We start from the raw sequence: 27,341 nt of genomic DNA, 5'->3' as shown, positions 1-27,341 counted from the left end.
GGCCAGATCTGGTTAACAGAACTTTATTAAGTCACAGAAACTTTAGTGCAAAACAAAATCTAGGTCCATTTAACTGCACAGGCTGTCTCCTGGCAACCGGAGGCACAGGAAGCTTCTACTCTACACAGAGACCCCTCAGTTCATGGCCCACTGCCAGGCAGACGCTTCACTCATGAGGTGAACAGGCAGGTCAACAAGAGCTACAGGTGGGAAAGCCGTGCAGGACCCCAAACAGCCAGGCAGAGGCCACACGGTCCAAGGGCCTCACACACAAAAGACCGGGCCCACGTGACCATCACACGGCACAGGCAAGTTACATTCACAAGTTTCCCCTCCCCACCCTATCCCACAGAACCCCAACAAGGCAGACGGGAAGACAGGAAAGCAGAATGGAAGGCTGACCCAGGGACAGCAACATCCCAAGCAAACCACCTGCAGGTGCTTCTGAAATCTCTGTGCTATGACAATGGCCATTCCATCGCTCTAAAGGCCTGATCATTCTGTGCTTCTAATCATCCAAAATAACTCCTTGGTACCACAGGAAGCTGGGTAGCTCCCTCATGGTAGGAGATGGCCACAGATCCCCCACACACCAAGAAAGGGCTCAGAAAATGCTCCTGCCCTCTGGCTCACCACCCCCCTCCAGCAGGTGGGTGAAAAGGGCAGCCGGGGAGCTGATGCCCAAGGTATCCTCATCCTTCGAGCAGAAAGGGGACACGGAAGTGGCTGTCAGCACCTCTTACATGACAGAAATGCTACAGTAAGGGAGAGGAGATGGGGGAAGGGCAAAGGGGGTTCCTACTTATTAAGTCAAATAGATCTATGTGTTCATTACCCTAGACCCACAAGTAGGCGACTTCTGCAGCTGGGAAACTAGTTCCACACATGGCGTTTGCAATGATCGACAGCCTGCGAGGAGAAAGGGAGACAGGTCAGGTCAGACAGGACAAGCCTTCACGCCTCACTCCAAGTGTGACCTGCTTTCTGCTGACGTCACAGAAGCTAAGGAATCTAGGATGCTATCAAAACAGGACCTGTGGCCCTCAGAGCTGTGAGATCTCTAAAAACACTGGCACGGAACCAGAGGCACAGCCTCTTGCTGTCATGTAAGAGTACTCCTGCAGTAGGTAGGACTCCAGCCCCCAGCCCCTGCTGCTTGACTGAAAAATCCTACAGCAATGAACAAGAGCTCAAGAGGGGCAGCCTCAGGCCCACATGCTACCCATGGGGTGTGACAGTGCAGACAGGACAGCAGGGGCCCGGCTGACTCACGTCCCTGAGAAGGAACGACAAAGCTTTATGCGCTAAAGGCCAAGACCAATACCCCATCAGGAAAGCAAGTCTGGCCCCCAGGGCTGCTCACAAACACCCTGTGGAGCATCCTTGAACCAAGGCTTCAAGGCTTGAGCTAGGCCTCCGTTAGTCACAAAGTGTCCCCTGGGACCCATGAGGACTTGTGCAGAGGCAGGGACCATGGGCCCCACAGGTTTGGTGCAATCCCTGGTGGCTGTGCATGAAGCTGGTAAGACAATACCAGGGGACACAGAGATGGCTCAAAGACAAAAAGCATAGCCATGCAAGCCTAATGCCCTGAGCTCAGTCATCCCCGACAAGATGACTTGTTAGAGGCACAGTTAGAGCCTCCTGTTCCCTTGAGGTGATCAACCCCCCAGCACGCTGTAGGAGCCGTCAAGACACTCACATTGCATCGGGCGGCAGTCTCCATGTTCTGACACCAGTAGCTAGGGCCCCAGACACACTTCTCGGTTCCCAGCAGCAGCTTATAGGCAGAAGGGCAAACTCCGATTTTCTGTATGACAAATGACGGGAAATGAGCTGCCCTGCCAGGCCCCATTCAGAGCTGAGACTGAAGCGCTTCCAGCCCCTGACAGAGGTCTGACTGTTCTGCTCCCTGCCCCACTCCATCCATGCTGCCACGAGGCCCCGGCATCTGGTGCGGCTTACCGAGCACACAAATCCAGGATCCATCACTTCCACAAGGATCTCCAATAGCAAGGGCTCATACTCAGCCACAAAGTCATCGCACTGCCAAGAAAAGGGGCACGGGTCCCAGTGTTGGCTGTGTCCACCAGAGACCCTGACTTCTCAGAACCCAGGGTCCAGAGGCTGGTCACTACCCTAAGGCCTTCTCCTTCCATGGCTCCACGTGCTCACTGCCTCTCAAACCTCAGGCCTAGAGCACAGAGGGGACCCCCCCCCCCAGAACCGCCCCCCTCCCCACTGTAACATTAGCAGTGAACGGACACGCCCATACCTGCTTCTGGTAAGGGTCTGGCAGGAAGCTGCAGCCCTTCTCAAGTGCGGCCAGGATCTCCTCCTTGGTGCTGTTTTTCTCCAGGTTATGTTCCAAATAGAGGACCAGTTTCTTGCACACCTCACAGAACCCACCGTTTTTCTTCTGAGGCACACGGGCTACAGAAAGGACGACATAGGGCTTAACACTGGCAAGTGCTCCTTAATGGAGAGCGGCCCCTTCTTCCCTCAGTGTGCTGTGGACTTACCGGGCAATGCCGACTGCTTGGGCTGTGTGGGCTGCTTTGGCAGTGCGGGCTCTTTGAGCAGTGCAGATACAATGGCTGGCGCAGGCTGCTCAAGTGCCTCCACCAACTCCGGGCGGGCAGCGCAGAGGCCGATCACACCGCACAGAGAGCTGGGGTTTACCTCATGGATAAAGATGTCCAACAGGGAGGGGCCAAATGTTCCCACCACCTCCTGGCACTTGGTTCTGGCAGGATCAGGGAGCAGTGCACATGCATTGCTAAAACCTTTAACTAGGAGCTCCTGAAACAGGTGAAAGGCGCATCAGACTAGAGCTGGACACAAAGAAGAGATGCAAGGCATGCCAGGAGCTAGTCCAGAGTTGGGTGCTATAGCCCTCCCTAGAGACCTCCCTCCTGGGTACTGGGGTGTGTATTTGCCAGGAACACCCCCCCCCCCCGGGCACCTTCTGGCTGTAGTCCTCCCCCATGCAAGGAGGCCAGCATACCTCAGTGGCATTGTTGACAATCAGTTCAGAAAACTTATTCATCACAAACTGACAGGTCTGGCATAAAATCACATTGTGGGCCTGGACCAGATTCTGCTGTAAAGGACAAGAGGAGAGTGTTTTAAGGCTGGGACCTGACCCCTCGGGCATGCTTTCACCACATGTTTCCCAAAGAGGTGGAGCCAGGATCTAGATTATGAGCACTCATAGAACTACTCCAGGTTTCAACTTGAAACACATTCAGAAGGCAGGCAGGGCCCGGAGAGGACGTGACACCATGGAAGGATGGGGTATCTGCTCCAGTCGGCAGAGGACAGCAACAGAAGGTACCTCATAGGGGTCCATCATCTCCAGGGCAGGGAGGATGTTCTTAATGGCCTCGGTGGCAGGGACCAGAGTCTTCATTGGCACTCTCTTGACCTCGTTACAGAAGCCAGCCAGCACACAGATTTCCTTGGGTTGCTGAAGAAAGCATGGCCTGTGTTAGACAGCCTGTGTGTGCTGCCCTCAAACCCTTCCTTACACAGCAGAGCAGAGGGCTGAGGGCCTCATGTAAAGTTCCCTCTTCCCACTCAGGCTGGCAGCTCCAATTAAATAAAGAACACTACGTGTACACCCAGTTCCACCTAGAGGAAGCACCCCTCAGGGCCACCGTAGGATAGTCTTCTAGCACTTTCTGTACCCCCAAGCACAGCCAGGCTACGTATGCCAGCTCACTGTCAGGGGTAAGCTCTCTGGATGGGAACTATAAGGCTCATGGTCTCACAGAAAGCCCAACATGACTATGTCAGAATTAAAATCACATGGAAACCCCCCTTCAATGACAGTCCCATGTAAACTGGTACATTAAGGGGAAGAAAGGCCGCTTTTCCCAGAAGCCATATTCTGTGCTCACAACTGTACACAGTGCATGTGAGAGCCCAGGACCTGAGCTGATCAGACATTTCATCACAAGGGCTTCTCATAGATCCCCTCTCACCATCCTGACACCAAGCCAGAGAGAAATGAGTATGGATATTCCGACCACCACACTGCAAAAGCCAAGAGCAAGCCCCATCCGCAGACCCTGTGTGGTGCTGTGTGAACTGCCTGTGGCAGCCCTCGGCTAAGCCCAGCACGGGAGCAGAGATGCTGAGAACCAAGAGCACGCACAATGAATGAAATACACTGAGGGCAGGTTCTTAAACTCCCTGGCTTTAACACACCTTACAATTAGATCAAGGCCAGAGAGAGACTAAAGATACAAAACCTTTTTTTTAGGGGGGTGGGGTGGGGTGAGGGGTGGGGGTGGGCAAGATTCGGGGGCGGGGGTGCTCTGTCTGAAGCAGCATAAATGAAAACTCAGGCATTTCCATTTAAGCCCTTCCTTATGAGATTCAAAATGCCTTTCAGCTTCTAGAACTCAAACCCGAGAGCCTGGAAGCAATGTTTAGAACAGACCCACTCGGGCACTGGCTCGGCCAGGATGGACTGAGCACTGATTCCCACAGTATGCCATCTCTGAGGTTCTAGGTGCCCCAAGACCCGCTCTCTAAAGGGCAGAAGCCACAATCGAGAGGCCATGTGTAAGGCTCTCCATCCAGCAGGCCAGGCCACTGTCTGCATCTAGTTTGCTCATGCAGAAGCAGTGGGGTGAGGGGACAGCGCCAAGTCATGCAATGCCACCCACTGTGAAAGACACAAGGTGTTCTGTCAGGGCCCTGGCTTTCGGCCTTTGCCGCCACCACCCTGGTGACAGGTGATGTGCTATGTGCTGACTTGGGCATAGGCTCTGGTAGCTACACCGTCTGGCCCCCAAGATCTGAAGTGCTGAACGTAAGGGAAAGGACATACGGGGACACCCTTTGTGGTACCTGTCAGAGCTCACCATGCCAGACCAAAAATAAAAAAAAAAAATTAAAAAAAAAAAGTGAAAATAAATAAATAAAGGAGAGAGGATAGCCAACAACTAGAAGCAGCTACTACTACCAAAAGCAAATTCTGTCACATACCTGATCCTGCTGTTGAACAAAAAAACAGGAAATCGGAGGAGACAATGAGAAAGGAAAGGACACAGCAGTTAAGAGAAATTAAAACAACCATGGAGCAGTTAACCTGGCAGAGGGATGTCATCGCGTTTAAGGGCAACACCCTGGCAGGAAGGGATGGATGGGGCCGAGAGCTAGTCCAGCCCTGACGGGACAGCATGCATGTGGCTGCTGGAAACTGTCCTTGTGAAGGGCCTCCACCTAGAGCTGATCGCAAGCTTTCTGGCCTTTCTAAGCACCACACAGAGCAGACTCCACAACCTCAGGCCAGCTGCCAGCCTGGAAGGTGGGTGTGTGGGCTTTGGTTGGGGATTCCAGCTGCAGTTACCCTAAGTGACAAACAGGGATGGTTGAAAGGATGTTGTCGCCCCAGAGGCAGTCTGCTGTACCCACAAAGGTCATAGAAAGTCATATGAATTATGTTCTATCCGTACTGTGGCTTAATATGAAGCCACATACAGGAGTAATGACTAGTAGGGAGTGGTCATTTAACCCCAGCATTTGGGAGGTAAAGGCAGCCACATGCCATAAGAACTAGAAACTGAGACCAATAATTTTAGGGGAAAAGGCAAACTAAACTGTGTTTCCCCTTTTATAAAAAAAAAAAAAACAGGAAAAAAAAAACAGCTATTGTTTTTAGGGAAAAGGGCAAATTAAACTAAGATGGCATACAAAATGATTTCATTGGTATATTTTCAAAACCCAAATAATGAAACAGAAAAAAAAACTTCCCCCATTATAATAAAAACGGGTAGCTACCCTGAAGGAAGCATTTTACCAGGCCACTCCACATCAAAGGGTATCTTAGCCATGGAGGTCTTTACAAGCTGTCTTTAGATGTTTGTTTAGGGCACGAGCAATGATCTCAAACAAGCCACCCAGCCAGATGGACCGCTTGGGCAGCAGGTTAGCCCAGCAGCTGGACAGTAAGTATACACAAAGCAGGAAAGGGCTCAGGTTCAAGCATGAGTAAGGACTCACGACAGTCCGTGAGAGAGGGAGAGCAGGGCATCTCGCCCACTCACTCAGCTCTGCCAGCCATCAGCGATGTCAGCGCAGTCCAAGTCTAGATGTCCCCCATGTCCCCTGTGTCCCACCTCTTAGGCAATGAGCCCCACCCCACCCTCTGGACATTACCAGATGCCAATTTTAGCTAGGGAACAAGCAGCAACTGTAGCTGATTCTTTCCTCCTGACCCAGAACACGGGCTCCCTTTGAAATCTCCCACCCACTCAGTGGTGCAATACTCCTATACGGATGCCAGCGCTCAGCCAGACACTAGCAATCTGATAGCCAGCTCATGCATGCACAGACTAGCAGACCTAGGCTACCAGGGCAGTCCAGGGATCACATTAGCTAAGGAAGACTTTGTGGGAGGAAGGATGGGCGGGAGGGATCGTGAGGAGAAGTTTTACTCTGGCCCTCAAGTGGAAAAGGGGGGATCCCAAAGCATGGAGTTATCAACGCGAACGCTGAGCGGAGGTCCCGCCACCTACCATGTGCATCAACATCTGGACACAGACCTCGGAATACTGGTCCACGTAGTTCTTGCACTGCAGAGAGACAGAGGTTCAGTTCACCACAGCCCAACTGGCATTTCAACAGTGCCAACGGGTGACTTGCAGACGGACATGAACGGGCTTCTAATCCCAACAACCAGAGGACGAGGCCAGCCTGAGCTACACAGAGAGACCTGCTCTCACAAGGAACAATTCCCAGAATAGATCTAAGTGTCTCCTCAAGATTTTCTAAGATAATACAGCAATTTAGTTATTCTACCCCCTATTTAAAAAACCTGTAGAGATGTCAGAACAGGAGACTTGGCAGTCCTCAGTGTCCGATAGCCCAAATGCCTCCCAAGGCCACAGAGTGACCATTGTTAGCAAGATGAGAACATAGCTACAAAACACCAGTAGGGATTTTCCAAGGCCATTCACAGGCTCTCGGGCACTAAGTGAGTTCTGAGACCACAGAACTCACTGTCCTTCAAGTTGCAGGCAACCTGGGGGAAGAGAGCTGGGAGCCTCATTCACAGACCACAGCCCTTCGTTCTAGAAGGGGTGCCATGGAGCCAGACAGAGTGAGTTGTATGTATCCCTGAGGACCCACAGCCAACTCCCACAGGTTGTCCTCTGACAGCCGTGCATGTATCATGCATGGTACACATTTTAGTACATGGTGACAGAGGGAAAAAACCAGCTTTCCCAACGTGATTTTCCTCCACTGCAGATTCAACTAACCAAAATTACATCTAGGTCTCACTAAACGCACTGGGGAAACCCTGAGGCACCTTCCTCGGGGCCACTGGGAAGGTCACTACCTGCTGCTACCCTAGCTCAGAACATTATCCAAACCATGCGGCTAGATAGAGGCTTACTATTTCAGACACCCCTGGCCCCAAGCGGTCACAATCCTCCTTCACGTGGTCCACGAAGCCCTGGATAAAGCTGGAGTTGGTCTTCACAGCAGTCTGGACGTCAGACACCAGCTTCATACAGTCCTGGCAGACATCCTCGTTAGCCTACAAGAGAACAGCAACAAGCTCCAGGGAGAACGCCACATCTCACAAGCAGCCACAGCACTAGACAGGCTCAGCAGCTCCTGGGAACCAGGCTTTTAACCCATGGCCATTCACTCAGCAAGTATTGAAAGGGCAGGCAGTGGGACATGGCCTGAAGGGAGAGCCTGTGTTCTGTCCAGCACTGTGGCACTTCTGCTGTGCTTGCCCTGACTCCACCCACCCTCAGCTAACCTTAGGTTGGGGCTGGCTGTGGGGGCCATCCTGAGGGTACAGCAGGAGAGGGATGTTGGACATGAAGGGGGCAACCACACGGGCCATGTCCACCTCCGGGATCTTGTTGGACTCAAGCTGTTTCTGGTTTTGCTCAGCCAAGTACTCCTGAAGGGACTGGCAGAGGTTGAGCGCAGAGCACACTTCCCCAGGGTTGCTCTGGAAAGGAAAAGAGACAGCTGAGAGCCCTTCCCAAGGGCAAGAACAGCCTGTTGTCATCCAGTCAGTTCCTCCCTCACTCAGTGTACCTATGAAGATTAGGAAGTTGCACCAGGTGTCTAACCTGCAGACTTCCCAGCCCCCAGTGTCACTGCTGCCCATCATCAGCCCTTCCTTAAAGAAAGATGAGCCGCCAAGGAGAGGGGAAGAGTCAGAGACCAATGTTTGGCCAGTGTGCTCACAGCTGCAAGCTAAGGCACCGGACTGACTTCACACACACATCTGTGCAGCTCACAAATCCTCATCTCTTACCGTGGCTCACACTTGTGACCACTTCAATTCTAACCCGCTCAACCTGCTTCCTGGAGTGGCCACTTCAGCAAATTTCCCAGAGACCCGGACGCTGTTCCCAGTCCTTAAAGCTCCTGTATCCCCCTCTGAGTTTGGCTAGCCCATCCATCTTTCAAAACACGATTCCCATCTGTCGCCACCACACCTCCTAGCAATGTGTGCTGTCCTTCCTGGGTGTCTTTCCATGGGACACAGAAGGCTTTGTGGGTCAAATGAACACCTTCCTCACAAACCCCTGGCTCCATCTTTGGCACTCTTAGCCCCACCGGCTGGCTTCTTCAGAATCCCCCTTCTTGAAAGCCTTTCAGACTCTACAGAACTAGCTCCTGGTTCGCTGCCGGCTCCTGGCACCTAGTCTGGGCACAGTATACACTTGCTGAATGACAAGTGAGTATCCTAGTAGCTGACCCCACACTGCATCTCACGGTCACTCATGACTTCTGCATTCACAGAGATGAAGCCATGCGCTTGCTCTAGACATAAAGGCTGACAAGGGCTACCCATTTCTCCCTATCAACAGGATGCAGGAGTCAGGAATCCAAGGCACCTGGCCCAGAAAATCACAGACAGGAAAACCCCCCGTGCTACAGCACTTGGTGCAAGGAGCCCTATGAAGAAGAGCGGCAGGAGAAACCCAAAGCCGTGAATACGAACACACTGGCCCTTCTGGGCCCTAGAAGTGCCTTAAAGGGCCCTGCCCAGTCACCTACCATCTCGCCCTTAATCATGTCCAGGATGACAGGCAGGTAAGAGTCAACCGCCTCCTTGCACGAGGCCGACAGTCTGGAGTCACGGATCCACTCACAGGTCTTCTCCAGGTAACGAAGGATCTCCTCCTGCAAGCGACCCCATCAGTGACCCCAGCAACGACCAGGAAGGCCTACGTCTATACCCTCAGCATCCATGTACACAGAAGCCAGGGTTGACAAAGTGTACCCCGAACCCCAGTGCTGGGGGAGGCGGGGCAGTAAGTTTGTGTATCAGACCAGGCAGATCCAAAGGGGCAGCTGGCCAGACAGTTTAGCTGAAATGACTTAAGTCAAAAGACACGGTCAACCTCGGCCTCCATGTGCCCACACACCAATGGGTAAACCCCCACATCCCAAGCACATACTCTCAAATGGCAGTATGTAAGCTGGGTGTGGTGGTACAGGCCCATAATTTCAGCTCTCAGACGGCTAAGGCAAAAAGGCAGCAAGTTCAAGGAAAGCCTGGGCTACCTAGCAAGGCTCTGGGTTAGCCAAACAGCCAGGGCTAGAGCCTTTAATCCTAGCACTCTGAAGGCAGACAGGTATAACTTAGTTTTAAGGGTAGCCTGAGATAGGAACACACTGCCTCAAAAAAAAAAAAAAAAAAAAAAAAAAGGAAAAAAGGAATTGTGTGCTTCCTGAGCACCAGGCACAGAGATGGTACAAATCTACACATGCAGGCAGAACACACAAAAATAAAATCTTTAAGAACATAAACTTGGGCTGGAGAAATGGCTCAGTGGGTAAGAGCACCCGACTGCTCTTCCGAAGGTCCAGAGTTCAAATCCCAGCAACCACATGGTGGCTCACAACCATCCGTAACGAGATCTGGCGCCCTCTTCTGGAGTGTCTGAAGACAGCTACAGTGTACTTACATGTAATAAATAATAAATAAATCTTTAAAAAAAAAAAAAGATCAGGTTTCTTTATTTAAAAAAAAAAAAAGAACATAAACTTGCACTGTCAAGCCTATACGTATGTCCTGGAAAGCCAGACATCCGTGTCTGCCACCCCTTGGCCAATACTGCTCCTCTCTGGACCCCCAGAGCCCAGACCCCCTAAAGACACACAGCCTCCATCACAGCCCACACCCACCCTCCTTCCCAGTACCTTACCTGCGTAGCATTATCTTTCAGCAAGTTCCCAGCTTCAGTGACAACAGTTTTGCATATGTCGCAAGGAAGGGATTTCTAACAGGAAAAAACACGAGAGAGAAAGTTTTGTATGTCTGGACACTTCACACGACAGTGCCCCCACCCCCACCCCACCCCCACCCCAAGGTGCTGTCCTAATCTGCAGCCTCCACTCAACGCACAGGAAACTTGATAAGAAAAAGCAATACTCAAACCATAACTGAAAACAAATGAGAACCCACATTAGAAAGGTTTGGCCACAAGGTGAGAGATTCATTAGGCCATATTTATTCAAGTTTTCTTCTCTTGCTAAAATTGGGCTCCCAGAACCCAATCTCCACTAAGTCACACTCAGTCCCTCCCACCAGTGGGTCCTAGAATGCCCTGTCATTCTCTGCTTGGTCTCTGAGGTACATAGAAGAACCTCCACCTCTCAGAGCCCCACAGGAGCATGTTCATTCATCACCATCATGGTGAAGGCAGCAGCCATTGCCCAGTGTGGCTACAGCAGAGTCTCAGGGGTCAGTCAGTGGCCAGCCTGGGGGGGACAGGGAAGGCGAGCAGATGGAGTCTGGCCTTCCTGAGATGAGTGCTGAATGCTGGGTATGCCTGTGCCTGCACCACGACCCACCACCCTCACCTGGGACAGAGAGTAGACCCTGAGGGCCCACAGGTGAGTGGGTCACCAAGAGACAAGGTAAGATGCCTGTGGGACAGGAAAGGTAAGCAGAGTACAACCAGGGGCAGGGGCAGGGGCAGGGGCAGGTCCTGTCTCCAAGGAGAGTAGGACAAACAAAGTGTTCTCCATAGACACTGGGAGTGGGCACTCACCGCTGTGGGCTTGCTCCAGACCATCTGCTGGCAGTGCTTCACGGCCCCACAGTCCACCGCCGTCTTCACATCTCTGCACAGCACTGCTGAGCCCCCAGAGCATGTCTTCGGGTCTTGGACAGGGCTGGTCAGAGCTAAAGGAAAACCGCCCAATACATAAGTACACAGAGTTAAGGACTAGCTCTGCCTGCTGACTGAGAGATCACTGGGTCTCCCTAGCCCAAGAAAGGCTGACTGTATCACAGAATGACTGGCCAGGGAGAGCCTGCCCTAAGTCATGGGACTCACAGGAGGCATGTGTCCTGTCTACTGTCAGGTTTTATGTCCTCAAAATCTGACTGGAGTAATCCGTAGCACTCAGGAGGCTGAAGCAGGGGATGGTGAGTTTGAGACCAGCCTGGGCTACACAGAGGACCAAACTCTGGCAGGTATCAGGATGCTGCCCCCAACCTCTGATGAAAACAAGAGGCACGTGGCTTCAATCAATCATGAAAACCCTGTGGCCACATTGCTTCACCTTGGACACCCAGGAAGTCCATGCTTGCACCCCACAAACAGGTACCCCACACAGACATCCATGAGCAGGCTCTTCCTAAAGACTATGGGAATGAGCTAAGGCGCTGGGCACACGGTCCTGCATCTTCTGCCCGTACTCCAGCCTTGCCGGCCACCACACAAACACGCATAGGCGTGCACACACCCCAACTCACAAGGGGAGGCCCAACTTCCCAGAGGCCAGCCCAGCCCAGCCCAGGCTGAAAACAAGTAGTGGGGGTGGGGGGGGGGTCACTTGGCAAAGGTTCCTAAGAGCAAAGCTATACATACTACCCGAGGCCTACCCTGGGTTCCAGGCCAGCCTGAGCTACAGAACCATGTTCCAAAACAAAAACCACACTGCCTGGTGCTACCCTCAGTGAGGAAAAATATGGTGCCTAGTAGCAGGCACATGAGGAACCAGAGGCCAGCAGGCCCAGCAGACCAGGAAGCAGGCTAACTAACACTGACTGCTAACACTGCCTGCTTCCATCTTTACCGGGGACTTGCTATAATGACCAAAGTCATCAGGTTTCTGGGAACATAGCCTGCAATCACAAGCCCGAGCCACAGCAAACCCTGTGCTTGTTTTGCCTTCCAGGAACTTGACACGGAAACCACGCTCAGTCAGCCTGCTTTAGCCTGGTGGCAGAGGTCTGAAAGTAACCCTGACCCAGATCCAGGTAACAAACTTAGCATCTTATTCAGTCCCCAGCACACTACCCAGTGAGCTGTCCCTAAGACAGAGGTGCACCATCCTATGGGCAACATCCCAGCAGTGGCTAGGGATCTGAGGGCACAGAACAGAGGCTCATACCTGCACTTTAACCACAAGAGCTAAGGCAGTGAAAAGGAAAGACACCGGCAGGGCACCCCACCAGAAAGAGAAGTGGGAACACTGAGCTGTGGCGGCACACTTATAAACCATACTTTAGGGAGGCGGAGGGAGGAAAATGGTCTGAGTTGTGAGCCTCTTATCTCAAAAGGAAAATAATGTGGGGGAGGGGTTGGCTCAGTGGGGGAAGCCTGACAGTCCAAGGTGAACCCCAGGACCCACATGATAGGAGGGCAGGGAAAACATCTCAGAGGCATGCATGGCGGTTTTCAAACAGGCGAGGGAGCTGAGCTGTCCTGCGTATGGCAGGGGAGTGGAGCTGTTCTGGATGGTTCCAGACCCCAGGGCACTGTGCAACTAACTAAAATCAGAGGGCCAGCCTTAACCCAACAAGGGACACACCAAGGAAAGAGTTGTTAGGCACGGACGTCCAACCCCAGGGTATTTATCAATAAATAGATAATTACCCAGGGCTGGAGAGATGGCTGATACCACACACTGTTCTTGCAGCAGACCTGACTACCTGTAACTCACTTCAGGAAGATCTAACTCTTCTGACCTCCACGGGCACCCATAGTCATGGACACATCATAATCAAAAATAAAAATCTTTTTCAAAAAATGAACCCAAACCACTTTTTGACCAGTTATGTTCTGACCTCCAAGCCTGCAACATTCAGTCCTTACAACCAATCTCCTCCTCCGGCAGTTGGCCAGCTACCTCTAAGAACGTTCTTAGACTGTTTGCCCGAGCTCCTAGCAGGGTCTGATTCAACCTGCTGTTACCTATGTCCTTGGAGATATGAAGAGCACTCAGCACACACATACAAGGTAAACTCTACATTTCAAGGGCCTGGCCCAGGAATCAAAGCCCAAGCAGCAACGTGGGGGTGGGGACCGTTGTCTTTCCTTCCCCTTTCAGTCTTCTGAGACAAGATCTCTGTACAGCACGGGCTCACCTCAAGCTCAAGTCTTCCTGCTGCAGCCTCTCTTAGGGCTGAGATGAAGAGATGCCACCAAAGGCCTCTGTAAGTTCAAGGCCAGCTTGATTGATACCCAGGCTTGTGTGCGCACACACACACACACACACACACACACACACACACACACAGTTCCAGGCCAACCAGAATTACCAAGTGAAACCCTGTCTAAATAACAATGGTAATCCTAGCAATGAAGTCTGAGGAAGAAGGACTACTGGGGCTAGCCTGGGGCAGTTAAGTACAGAGCCAGCCTAGTACTCATAGAAAACCCTGTCTCAAAAGCACAAAACCAAGGTTGGGCATGGTGATACACAACCTTAATCCCAGCACTGGGAGGCAATGGCAGGGCCATAGTGAGATGAGACCCTGTCTCAAAAGAAACAGAAGGCATCTACAAAGGTTGATATAGCTCAGTGGCAAACGTGCCTAGCACATGTGGGAACCAGGTTCAATCCTCAGTCCTGGCAAATAATGTAATAACAAAATAACCTAAAATAAAACTAGATATCACCAGAATTATATGGTATTGAGGATAGCCGTCAGGAGCCGGGTTCCACGGCAGCCCTAGAAGGGAGACTCCAAACACTTCCAGAGAGCTGGTAAGATGGCTCAGCAGGTAAAGGTGCTTACTGCCAAGTCACGGGGTGGGGTGGGGGGTGGGGGTTGTATTCTAACCCCACTGGGGAAAGAATGACTCTTACAACTTATACACTGTGGATTATGTGTCTATACATGTAAGTGTTATTATACACTGTGGATTATGTGTCTATAACAACAACAACACTCATAGAAGTCAGGTGTAGTAGTTTATACCTGAAAGTCTAGTCATTGGGAGACTGAGGCAGGGGGATTATAGAAGCCAGTTGGTACTACTTAACAAGACTCAGCCAAGATAATAATACAATGGCTAAAATGTGCTTGCTGCCAAGCCTGGCAACCTGGACCAAATGCCTGGAACCCATATGGTAGGAAAACCCCCAAAAGTTGACCTCTGACCTCCACACTCACACCATGGCACATGCACACCTACTGCCCACCCACCCTCAATCATCCCCCCACACATACTCACACACACACACACACACACACACAAACCAGAAGGCTGGGAAGCAAGAATTGCTCAGAACCTTTTGTGGTCCAGGCACTCTTGAGACATCTTGAAAGATCTAAAGTTTCAAATTGAGACTTAGACCCATCACTACCACTGAGCAACATCTAATTAGACATGACACATGACCTGTCTCCCAGTCTAGCTCTGTCACTTGCTATCCAAACAGCCTTAAGTGAGCCACTGCTCTTCCAAGCTTGTGTGTGCACCCTTAAAGCCAAGCTTTTGATGTCAGGGGACATGAAAATGATGATGGTGTCAAGATGATCTAACCACACACAAACACTTCTACTGCCTGAGCTCACCACAACCATCACCCCTGCATCTCCCAGGGACAGCAACTGGCACCCTATGCCACGCCAGCCTGACTGGAGTGGCCTGGCTCTAATTTAGGTGGAACTCACTTCTAGTCACATGTCCTGGAGACCTTGGTCTCTTAAGTCTGCACATACGGTATTAAGCGTTACCTGACACCTGTAAAACATGTGCAGTCACACAGTGAGTGCCACCGTCATCTATAGCTGTGACAGCAGCAGGTCTTCCTGGTGACCCACTCTCCTGATTAGAACTGGATATTTAATCAAACCTGAGAGTACAGAGACAACTGTAGCCCAACAACCTCAGAGGCTGCTAGCCACTGACCCCAAACCCCAAGAGTCAAGCAAAGGGAAGTGAGCCCAGGACACCTGCCGGGAGCTAAACAAGTTCCAAACAAGCCAGGAGAAGGGGGGGCCAACAAGAAACAAGCAGTGCCTTTGTGAGGCAGAACACTGGGCAGCGCTACCTGCTGATTACCCTCGGGGAGCTCCCTACAGCAGACTCATTGTTCAGGACATACCTGGAACCTACTTATTGCGTGCACATGTGTGTGCATGCATGGATATGTGAAGTTCAATCACGAGTGTCATTGCTCAGGAACCATTCATCTGCGACAAGACCCTCTCTCACTAGGATCTGGGGCTCACGTGTTACCATGTGACCTTGACTGACCAGAAAGCCCCAGGATCCACTTGTCTCTCTGCCTCCCCTTGCTAAGACTAGACACCACAGTTGGTAGCTTGCAGGTTCTAGGGGTCAAACTCAGGTCCTCTTGCTTGCTAAGCCTCCCCTCCAGTCCAGCAACCCATCGCATGTGCAAACACTTCCCCAAACTACAGAAGTTTCTCCTTTTCTGGAAGGACAAGGATTACAGCCTGAGACCAGCCAGGACCCAACACTGTTTGGCTGTACACTAGCCCTGACAACTTGCTCGCGCTCAACATCTGCAAGAATAGGAACTATCTCTAGACCATCTGTGGAGATGAAACCAGACAGCGTGCGAGGCACAGGAAGGCCTGAGATCTATGTGGCCAAGTGCAGACTGTGAGCCTAGACAAGAACCCAAAGGGAAAGGGGCTCATGTTGTAGAATTTACATTTCAGCAGAAAACTGGTTTTCCTCAGGTTACTTTTAAAGTCAGAATAAGCCTTACAACTGCTTACAGCAGCTACTATTCTGTGCAGAAGACCAGCCATTCCTAGCATACTGATGGCAGGATGGAAGACTATACTTTGCAGTCAGTCTCCTAACGCAACAGGGTCTGTTCATGAGAGGCCCTCACATCTTCCATGAAACTTAGACGCAACGGCTGGGGCCTCATCAGCCATCTTGAACCAAGAAGGAAGAAAAGATGCCAAGTGTTAATCAGAGAGTGCCTAGACCACCAGGCTCCCAAGAGACCGAGTCAGTTCTGTGGGGCTTCAGGAATTCTAATTTTAGGTTCCTGGTTTCTGCAGTCAAAGCCACATCCTACTAATGTGCATGCATAATCAATCAATCAATCAGTTTGTTCACCAAACATCACCTCATCTATGAGGTTCGCGCTCCCCCCCCCGCACCCCCCCGCTGAGGGCACCACCCTGTCTAGAGCATGCACCTGCCCGCCATTTGCCGAATAGCCTCTTTATCTGGCTCATCCTCCGGCCCCCTTCCTTTAACAATTTTATGTAACCTGTGCTAATACCAATTGAATTTAGTTACCAAAAGAGAAAATGTTCAGCCTCCCAGAGCAACTGCATTCCACAGCTTACTGTATCTGCTGCCTGGGAAATGCATCACCATGGCAACATCGGAGTTGCTTAGAAACAGGACAGGCAGAGTGGCTTTCAGTCCCACTTGCAGAAACTTCTCCCAGGAAATCGATACACAGCAGTGCCAGTCTCTCCACTCAGCTGGGCTTCCAGATGCCTGCACTGGCACTGCACCTTGTCTCCTTCGAGTCTTGCATACAGAACCTGAACTGGGTGTAGCCCATTCTGACTTTGTGAAAGCCCAACTCAAAAGAAAAGGATCCTTTCTGACCAGCTCTGCTTTCAAATGGCCACACATCAGGCGATGATGAGATGAACTTCCATATACTTACGTAATAAGACTGCAGTGTGCTCTGGCCGTGAGCACTGCCTGTCTGTCCTGCAGGAAGGCTCCAACCAGGTGAGAAGGGAAGGGAGGGGCAAGGGCCAGAGGCTCAGCAGCATGCTTCTATAGCCCTGGCATGGCTCCAGAACTTCACAAGAGCTGCTCATCCGTTACAGTGCTCCATTGCAGGGCCAGCAAGTTACAGGCTGGGAGACAGACTCAGTCAGCCAGCCAGCCAGTCTGCCAGCCAGTCTGCCAGCCAGCCCCACCTACCAGAATGGACCCCTGCACACCACGCCATACAGCCCTGGCACTGGCACTGGCACTTCTGAAGGTGACCCACCAGACACACCCTACCAAGAGGGGAACGCTTGACCTGTGTGGCTGCTCACAGAGAAGGTCTCAGACACAAGTGTAAGTGTGCCACCTACAATGTCACTCTGGGCTTCCTCTGTTTGAAAACTGAAAGCTAACACTTCAACCCTCCCCTCCTGACCTACGTTTAAAGGCAGGCTGCTAGAATGGCCCAGCAGTCAAGCGGGTTGCTTGCCTCTCCCATTGCTGTCATAAGGACTAAGCCAGCCTGCCTTGAGTAGAAAGCACTTGAGCCACCTCGGGAAGGGCTGGATATTCTGGCTGCAGGCCCTAGCCAGAAGCTGTTCGAGGTACCCAGTCTTAAAGACAGGTCCCAGAGACCCTGAAGACGGTTAGGAGTACCTCATGCTCCTCACCACACAACTGCTCCTTCCAGGACATCTGACATGTGTGGCCCAACCGACTGAACACAGAAGCAGCTGTGACACCAGCCAGGTGTCAAGTGGTTTGTAGAGGACGACAAGGCTCAGTGGTAAAGCCTTGCCTAGTGTACACAGACACTGGGTTCTATCCCCACAAACACACACAGCCGCACATGCACACGCTGACCTACACACATGAGGGACAAGGGAAGCAACGCTGAAAGCAGCAATCCACAGAACGACATCTCTCTGGAGCCTGCATAGCTTCTACACATAAGGGTCCTGAGGGGAGCCTCTCCTCCTCCCTGGGATTTGAATTAGGCTCTTTCTGTTATCAGCACTAGGACCACGGCAGGGTTCATGGTGATACAGAGCCCCCCATGCACGGCCCACTCAAACAAAACCGAAAACCAGAGAAAACTGCTGCTTTCTAGAAGTGTGGGGAAAATTACTTCCCCAAATTATAGCTGGTTCCCTTTTCAGATTCGCCTCGCTTCCTGGGTCCTATAACCTACAGAAAAATTATCCCCCACAGGCACTGGAGGGGGCATCCCTCAAGCTGACCACAAATGACTATGAAAGCTAGCATTTCACCTCAACCCAAAGTGTCACTCTAGATCTGTCAACTCCCAGAGACAAGGTCTTAATGTCACCACCAGAACATAACATTTAATCCTGATACAGACTTGGTGAGCCCAGCATGAAAACACTGGCCTATGATCCCAGCTATTCAGGAGACGGAAGCAAGAAGATAACAAATTCAAGGCCTGCCAAGGCTACAGAACAAGGGTTCAAAGCCAGCCTATGACACTTATTGAGACTCTATCTCAAAATAAGAGAACTGGGAATATAGCCCAGCAGTAGGGCAACAGATTGCTTAGCAGGACTAGCCAGAGGGATAAGACAGAGAAGCAGACAGACGTATGGTAGCATACAGCTGTAACTCCAACACTAGAAAAGGAAAGAGGAAGACTGCCTTGGTTCGAGGCCAGCTGTAACCACTCTAGACCCTGTCTCAAACAGTCTACTCTGTGAGCCTGGGTTCAATCCCAAGCTCTGAGGATAATGAGATCTGACACTATTTTTTAAAGACTTATCTTATTTATATGTTTGTATGAGCAGAAGTGCCAGTGGGGGCCAAGAAAGGGCACCCAGTTCCCAGGAACTAGGGCTACGCCAGTTGTGAGCTGCCACGTGGACACTGGCAATCAAATTCTGTCTTCTCCAAAAGCAGCCAGTGCTCCTAACCCCTGGGCCATGTCTCCAGCCCCCAACCACATCTGTTTATTTATTTGTGCATGCACACACCCTCACCACAGCAGGCACTGGAGGTCAAAGGGCAACCTGTGGGAGGAGTCTCTTCCTTTCACCCAGTGAGTCAAGGATGGAGCCCACAGGCCGTGTAAACTGTAGACATGAGTAGCTTCCCAGTAATGCACAGAGGAAGATGAAGCTGAAGGGCTCCAGGGCAAGGTGAGCCAAGCCAGTCCAGGGAGAGCAGAGTTCCAGCTCCACGTGAGGACGATGCTCCAGGGAGGACTCAAGCTCACACATTACTGTTATAAAAATCTGTGTGCATGCGTACATGCAAGTGGAGTTCAGACAACTTACAAGTCAGTTCTCGCCCCCCAACTCTGTGAGGCCTGGGGATTGGACTCCAATCTTGGAGGCAAGAACTTTTACATGCTGAGCTACCTCACCAGCACATCAGCACCGGGACCACTATACACACACACACACACACACACACACACACACAACCACTTCTAAGTCCCTAGGGGATATGACAACTAGACAAGAATACCAAAACAAGAATTGAGACTATTGGGTAATTTGGTAAAAAACCTGCAAAATCTGCAATCTGGTCAGTAAATTAGTGTCTTCCCTAAGCCCCACCCTGCCCGCCTACCCTAAAATGACAAAGCAGATTGCAAGCCAGGAAGAGATTCCTCCTCCAGGGAGAAGCAATTAGCCTCCTTTAGCCCTGTTGCTTAGCCAAAAATGAAAGCAGTGCACACAAACAGATTTAGCTAGGTGAAGGGTTACAGGAACTGGCCATACAGCCTTTGTAACTAACTCCTCTGTAAACCAAAAGCATTGGAGAGCAGGAGGAATGAGTGACTCCTGCTGAGACAGGAGGATTACCAGTAGTTCCAGACCAATCTGGACAACACAGTGAGTTACAAGCCAGAGTGTGATGCTTTCTCATGAATGAAATAAAAAAGAAGACAGCAAGCAGGGCTGAGGGGCCGCTGCTGTCTACGGTTAGCACCCAGGTCATGCAGAGTCACTGGCAGGAGACCGGCTCTCAGAGCCTATTTCTCAACTCTCTGTAATTCTCCCACCACTTTTCTGCGTGTCTAAAAAAAAAGATCAAGAAGCAAAAACAGTCCGTGTGCTACCATTTCTGGAGGATCTGTGGGCATAGCTCAGTGTGTGAGGTTCTGAAGAGGAAATGGGGAACGGCTGCACAGTGCTTACTAAGTGAAGTGGGAAGGACAGGAGCGGGGAGACAATTGGCCTGGGCTAATCCTTGAGCCTGTTTTCCATACGCAACTATGTGTTCTAAGCCATGCTTGGAACAGGATCCAGTCAGTGACAACAGGTTTAGGTCCAAGAGTTTAATACCTTAAAGCTGCTGGGATCCACTAATGTGCTGGTTCAGGCACCTCCTAGTGACCGGCTAAGGACTTGTTTTCCTAACTCTGTAATTATGCCCAGGACACACATTCTCAATAAGTCATTTAAATCTGTTGCTAATCAACAGCATCTCTTGAAATGAAAGAAGCCAGGGAAAATCACCAAGCCAAGGGTAAAGGGCCACTACACTTCTGCTGGTGGGACAAGAAGACACAACCCGGTAGTATCAGTGTTAATATCAGTGTGGGCAGTGAACAATACTTCCCCACGCTAATTGATGAAACCCTCAGGGCAGCGAAGTAAGAGTATAACATTGAACACAATGAAGAAATCAGGAGGTTAAGTACCTGGCCTAAGGCCACAGTGTTAGAGCTCCGCTCAACTGTCTCATACCCAACCTGGACTACCAAACTCAAACTCGGGCGTGGCTCTGCACACCTGTAAATCTCCACTTGGGAGGCAGAGGAAGGAAGACAGCGACTTCATAATGACTTTCAGGCAAGCCAAGACTAGTTGGCAAAACCCTGTCTCAAAACCTAGACTCTAAAGAACTTTTACTCTGAGCCCTCATTGAATCTGGGAAAAAAAAAAAAAAAAAAAAAAAACACCAATGAATAAAGTAATGTTTTTACAATGCCCAAGTCTCCACACAACCACTATACCTACCACTGCTTTGGTTTTGACAAACTTTCACTATGTAGACCAGGATGGACTCAAGAAACTGCCCCTCTGCTCCCAAGGGCTGGGATTAAAGGGGTCTCTATGCAGAGTGCCTGTCCTGGACTTCTACATAGACCAAACCGCCCTCAAACTCAAGAGACTCACCTGCCTATGCCTCCCAAGTGCCTTGATTAAAAGCCCGAGAGACTGCACTCAGCTGCACCCACATTTTAAAGTTGGACGCAGCTAGGAATCCAGCTCTGTAGTAAAGTGCTTGCCTAGCAGTCACAAGATCCTGGCTGCAATCAGCAGGATCACCTTCAAATAAATTAATAAATAAAACAGTGTCATGTGAAACTAGACACAGGGATACAGTATACACCCATAGCCTCAGTACTGGAGATGTACAGCAAGCAATCAAGGCTAAAAAAGGGGAATCTGAGCTCAAGGCTGACCCTTGAGCCCCGCATGGTAGCACTGGCCTTCAGTCCCAGAACTCAGGAGGCAAAGGCAGGTGGATCTGTGAGTTCATGGCCAGCCTGATCCACACAGTGAGTTCCAGGACAACAGTGAATGGAACCATGTCTCAAAAATAAATAATAAATAAATAAAAATTAAGACTGAGCTAGAGGCATAGCTCAATGGGAGAGCGGGGTACTTAGTGAGCACAAAGTTCTAAATTCAATCCCTGGTTACAAAACCAAAACCAAGCAAGCAGGTCAGTGTAATTGGTGCTCTTGCCTGCTCTTTTTACAGAAAATCCAGAAGTCCGTTGTTGTGTCTTACTTAACATGTGAGAAGCCCTGAGTTCAATCCCCAATAACAGGGATGGTGGGAAATCTGTAACTTCCTGCCCGGTGACCAACTGGGAAACAAGGCTTAGAGCCCAGAAGCCAGTACTCCAGAACTGTGTCAACAGCCTGCTTCAAAAAGTAGCAGGCCATTATCCAAGCAGCAGGCTTTGGCCTTAGGGACTTCCCAGTAATTGTCATTAGGCACCATCCCCAACCCTATAGAACAACAACCTGCCCTTCTTCCAGTCCATTTCAGACCCTGTCAAGAGCCTGGACGATCCAGTTTCACAGGAAAAAATGGGAGTCGTAGGGGTAAGAGCCAAGGGTGCTTGCCAGGCACAAGTAAGACCTTTTGAGTTCACAGCATCACAGACAAAGAAAAACACAAGCTAGGCTCTCCTCTCTGTCCTAGACAATTCCATCCAACTCAAATCCAACACACTTCCAAACGCCGACCTGTCCAATACACTTCAAGAACCTGACCAGATGAGCTGCGCAGATGGCTGCATTTTGCTTCGCAAGCCCCAGGGCCTGAGTTCAGATCCCCAGCGCCCACACAAACAGGGAGTGGCCACACCCTCCCCTAGCACTGTGGGGGTGGGGGAGAAGGATGCCTGGGACTTGCTGGCCTCTCTCCCAGGCTCAGTGAGAGATCTGGTCTCAAGGGAGTACAGAAAAGTGTAATGGGGCATGCGTGGTGGCCTCCTCCAGCCTTTGAGAGGCGTGCGTGCCCCACACTGCACAGACAGACACACAAAACACAAAACTGAGAAGCTAGGCATGGGGGCTCACGTCTGTAATCTCAGCACTCCCCTATGTGACATGGGAGGACTGTGTTCCGTGGTTAACCTATGCTGCACAGAGGCCAACCTGCCTGGGGTACAAGCAGGAACCTGTCTTTAAAAAAAAAAAAAAAAAGAGCACTACCTTTTGCTAAACAGGATTAACTTGGCAGGTGAAACTGGGGGTTCCTGTTACTGTTTATAACTTAAGCAGGCTAGGCTACAAACTCATGTGCTAAAACATCTCAAGAGAACACACTGCCTCAGAGTGCACAGACCTCAGTCAGAGGTTAGCCAAGGCCCCAATGACAGCAGCCCTGCCGTCTCAGCCTCATTGAGAGCACCTGCCCCATGCCGGCAGCACCTTGCCACCTCTCTAGGCTCAGCTGGCCAACTCTGACCCACTTGTTCCCACTGGAGCAATCCCCCAACTGCATGTCCTGGCACTGCACTAAGATCTGGCACTGCAAGCAGGTAAAACTCAGCATGGGGGGGGGGGGGGGGGGCCCCACCCCGGCCGGCGGAAAAAAAGTGCCCCCCCGGGGGGGGGGGGGGGGGGGGGGCCGCTACCGCTGCAGGCAGCAAATGATGTCCCCTGCTGGTTAGGCGTGTGTGTGTGTGTGTGTGTGTGTGTGTGTGTGTGTGTGTGTGGTGGGTTGCACGCACATCTACATTTGTTTCTGGAGATCAAAAGAAAACCCACCAGAGTCAGCGCTCTCCCTCTACCATGGAGTCTGAAAATGGGCACCGGTCCACACATTCCTTAAGAAGAGGTTAAACTGGCCTTTCATTCTTTTGGCATTCTTTGTTTTCTGTCTAGGTGGGAAAGGCAGTCAGGCTGGAGGGCTGGAGAGTAACCAAAACCAAGTGCCTGTACCTCCAGGGCTTTGTGAAGACTAGACGGGACCTGGAACATTCTAAGCACCCAGAACATCATTAAAAGGAAGCTATGAGTGGCACCCTGAACGACAGTAGTGCCACACTGAGCCCATAAGTCCTAAGAGCCTCAGGGAGCACACGTGGATTGCAGTCATCATAGACAACCAACAACTCAATGGTGGACAGTCAAGACAAGCTACCATTCTTCCGGTTATCAGTGTGACCTTGGCGTGAGGCACAGAGCCTGGAGTTAGACCAAGGCCATCAGGGTCCTCCCATCTACCTAAGAAGGAAGAAGGAACCCAGTTAACTAGACTGGCAGTCAAATGAACTACATGTGTACTAGAAATAAATTTTCCAAGGAAACAGGTAAGGGGGTATAGTGTGACTCAGTAGAGGATGCTCGTTTACTGTGTGTTATGATCCAAGTTCAATGGCCCATACTACAGAAAGAGAAAAAAAGAAGTCTGGTTTTGGTGGTGTGGGTGAATCAGAACTCACGAGTTATGTATGACACAGAGCAAGCAGGACCAAGTGCGTTTCTTTTCATTTTTCTTGAAAAAAAAAAAAAAAATCTCATACACAGTCCAGACTAGCCTTGAGCTTTCTGTGTAGCACAGGCTGACCTCAAATTCAAAATCCTCCTACCTCTGCCTTCCAAGTGGGAGTCCCCTGGCGCTGCCTTGCCAACCTGCAGTGCTTTTAAGAAAAAACACTGGAATCATTTTAGAAACACTTGCTATAAAATAAAGGCCAATGACTTTGCCAGATCAAACAAACAAAAAAAAAAAAAAATTAAGAGTTCCAATGGAATGGGGAGTACACAATTCCCTCCAAGACCTACTAAGCTCCTGAGTTCACACAGAAGCCAAAAAAAAAAAAAAAAAATCACCCCCGGCTCCGGGGAAGACACAAAGACGCTTCCTGCAACTCCCATACGAGTGCAGTCTGGGACAGAGGTCACGGGCCGACCTGACCTGCAGGATGGGGGCTTCATGGCCATGTCTATCACCTACACCTGGATAGAGTCAACACAGCGACGGAAGAGGTCATCGAGTGACCTCCCCCAACCTCCATCCCAGGGAGAAGCGCAGTCACCCACAAGGCCTTGCACAAGGCCTGCACACACGGGACACGCCGTCTCCCCCACCTCCCAGTGGTCCCCACTCGGGTTTGCAGAGAATCTGGAACAGGTCCCCCTCCGCCACCAGCCCCGATCTGCGCCTGCGCACAGCGAGGCCTGCCTAAGCGCGCCCCGGGAAGCGAGCGGAGGGCGAGGCCCGTGCCGCAGGACTGCCCGGTTCCCGGGACCCAGGGGACGCTATAGCGTCCTTCTCTACCAGACCAGGGGACCCTTCTAAGCTCACCGGTGGCCAGAAGGCTGGCGAAGAGGGCGAGGGCGTACATGGCGCCGCTTCACTTCGCAGGCTGCAATGCAGAGCGTCAGCTGACCAGACGAATATAAATCTACCCCCCAACCTCGCCGCAGACGCCAGTGCGCAGGCGCGGGCCCCGCCCAAACTGGGCGCAGCCTGACTCAGCGTCGCGCAGCGCGCCTGCGGGGAGGGAGGGTGCGAAGAGGACCAGGCTGAAAACGCCCAGGGAAGGTGGCGGGAAGGCGCGGGTGGTGGTAATAAAAGAAAGCCATATCTGGTGATTAAATCAAGGTCAGGCGCCGAACGGTATCTAACGCCTCTCTTTCCCTTTGCAATGTGAGGAATCCAGCCCAGGGCTGGTACCAAGCCCTGAACTGCATCTTGTGCTCCCCCTCACCCCACCCCCGAGCCCCATCAACCTTTAAGTATTACTATTTGTTTTTGAGATGCCGAGTCACTATGGCCTTGCTGGTCGACAATTCAGCGTCGCGCAGCAGACCTGGAACTCTCAACCTTCTGCCTCAACCCCTTGGAGAATGTTTGGGGGTGGGGGGCGGGAGCAGGGATTTTTGTTTGCAGTCCCCGGTATTGAACCCAAAGCATTATACTTGATATCAAGTGTTGTACCTCCAAGCTGCACACCACCATTCCCCCCACCCTCCCAGCCCACTCCTTACTTTATTTTTGAAAAGGGGTGTCACCAAATTCCCCAGAAAGGCTCTGAACCTGTAATTCTTCTGCCTGACCCTTGTACAGTGGTAGTTAGGTTTTTTTTTTTGTTTTTTTTTTTTTTTTTTTTTTTTTTTTTTTTTTTTTTTTTTTTGGTTTGGTTTGGTTTGGTTTTTGGAGACAGGGTTTCTCTGTGTAGCCCTGGCTGTCCTGGAACTCAGAAATCTGCCTGCCTCTGCCTCCCCAGTGCTGGGATTAAAGGCGTGTACCACCACGCCAGGCGGTGGTTAGATTTTTTTTAAGTCAGGGTTTCCTGTAGCCCAAAGAGGCTGACAACTGGCTGTGCAGCTGAGGATTCGTGTATCTCAGGCAGTCCTCGAACTTCAGTCACTTCCAAATCCTGATCTTCCTGCCTGTGCTACCATACATGTTCTGTTTGGTTCTAGGAACCAAACCCAGGGCTTCAACTCATGTCGGGCAATGACTCTACCAACTGAGTGACATCTCCAGCCCCCATTTACTGTGATTCGTGCCGTGCTAACAGATGAGACTCAAGCACAAACAGGTTACAGATTTGCCTACATCTTTACACTAAGGATTCAAATTCACAGGCTGCCATTCTGCAGTTGTCAACCAATACAAACTCAGAAAACGGCAAACGAGAGACGCCTTTATTTGTGATCTTGGGAACTGCAGACTGCAAGATAGACTCAGAGGTCTCTGAATCAGTGTTGGTGAGAAGGCAGGGAGAATGGAAGTCTGAGCGTGTAAGCAGGGAAAAAAAAGGAAAAAAAAAAAAACAATAAAAATGTATTTTAGGCAACTTGTATTGCTTAGAGAAAGAACAGATGCTGTGTAACAGACTCGTGACGGATGGAAGATAAAGACAAGCATGCATGCCCGCGCTTCGAGTCCTAGCATGGGGGAGGCAGAGGCAGGAGGATCTCTAGGGCCCCTAAGCCACATAGTAAGACTCTGTCTCAAAAAAAAAAAAAAAAAAAGTAAAATAACATTTTAAAAATTGGTTCTGGGGGCTGGAGAGATGGCTCAGCGGTTGAAGGCACCAAGTGCTCTTCCAGAAGTCCCAAGTTCAAATCCCAGCACCCACAGAACAGTTCACGACTTTCTGTAACTCCAGGATCTAACCCTCACATAGACATGCATACAGACAACACACCAATGCACATAAAAGAAAGGTAAATGTATTTTTAAAAATAAATAAATAAAATAAATTGGTTCTAGCCTGGTGTAGTGGCTCATACCCTTAATCCCAGCACTTGGGAGGCAGAGGCAGGCAGATTTCTGAGTTCAAGACCAGCCTGGTCTACAAAGTGAGTTCCAGGACAGCCAGGGCTATACAGAGAAACCCTGCCTCGGAAAAAAAAATAAATAAATAAATAAATAAACAACTTGGTTCTAGGTAGTGGGGGGGGGGGTCCCTCAGTTGTTAAGAACACTTGATGCCTTTGCAGAGGATGACATTCAATTCCCAGCACCCACGGGTGTCACAACCACCTTCAACTCCAACTCCAAGAAATGTGACACCTCCTGGTACACCTGCACTCATGTACACATTCCACACAGACACACACACATAACTAGCAATGAAATACTTTATTATTATTATTATTATTATTATTATTATTAGGCTGATTAGGCTGGGTTGGGGGGTTGGGGTGCCTTTAATCCCAGCATTTGGGAGGCAGAGGCAGATAGATTTCTGTGAGTTCAAAGCTAGCCTGGACTACAAAGCAAGCTTTTAGATCAGCCAAGGTTACACAGTTGAGCCCCTGTCTCAAAAGCAAAAAGTCACTACCAGGCTGGCATGGTAGATGGTGCCTGTGACCCCAGCAATTGGGAGACTGAGGCAGGAAGATCTAGAGCTCCAGGCCTAACTGGGCTA

The 27,341-nt window shown here is 50.7% G+C and overlaps 1 protein-coding gene across 5 annotated transcripts; it reads right to left on the bottom strand.

Annotated features, from left to right (window-relative positions):
- Window positions 1-7: 7 nt before the first annotated feature.
- Window positions 8-24,915, bottom strand: Psap (prosaposin). Of its 5 annotated transcripts, none has more exons than XM_021173588.1 (15): window positions 24,761-24,915; window positions 11,049-11,182; window positions 10,200-10,274; window positions 9,046-9,171; window positions 7,787-7,984; window positions 7,412-7,555; window positions 6,531-6,587; window positions 4,999-5,007; window positions 3,338-3,469; window positions 3,008-3,103; window positions 2,523-2,802; window positions 2,276-2,433; window positions 1,966-2,046; window positions 1,703-1,810; window positions 8-909 (listed from the first exon to the last, which is right to left on the bottom strand). In XM_021173588.1, the coding sequence occupies exons 1-15, from the start codon at window positions 24,798-24,800 to the stop codon at window positions 874-876; spliced, it is 1,674 nt and encodes a 557-aa protein (XP_021029247.1). In that variant the 5' UTR covers window positions 24,801-24,915; the 3' UTR covers window positions 8-873. The 5 variants fall into 5 exon arrangements, with proteins under 5 accessions (XP_021029247.1, XP_021029249.1, XP_021029250.1 ...); XM_021173590.1 differs by having other exon boundaries at window positions 4,999-5,004; XM_021173591.2 differs by having other exon boundaries at window positions 3,008-3,100; window positions 24,761-24,888.
- Between the last annotated feature and the right edge of the window lie 2,426 nt (window positions 24,916-27,341).

The sequence above is a fragment of the Mus caroli genome, chromosome 10, assembly GCF_900094665.2.
Source record: "Mus caroli chromosome 10, CAROLI_EIJ_v1.1, whole genome shotgun sequence".
NCBI classification, from domain to species: Eukaryota; Metazoa; Chordata; class Mammalia; order Rodentia; family Muridae; genus Mus; species Mus caroli.
Note: the sequence above shows the minus strand (reverse complement) of the source record. Positions and strands in the feature narration are given on the sequence as shown.

Coding starts and splice junctions, on each gene's coding strand:
- Psap (XM_021173588.1), bottom strand. CDS start 24,800: ATGTACGCCCTCGCCCTCTTCGCCAGCCTTCTGGCCACCG. Junction 9,172..10,199: donor TGAAAGATAATGCTACGCAG/GTAAGGTACTGG, acceptor GGTCGCTTGCAG/GAGGAGATCCTTCGTTACCT. Junction 6,588..7,411: donor GGCCAGGGGTGTCTGAAATA/GTAAGCCTCTAT, acceptor GTCTCTCTGCAG/TGCAAGAACTACGTGGACCA.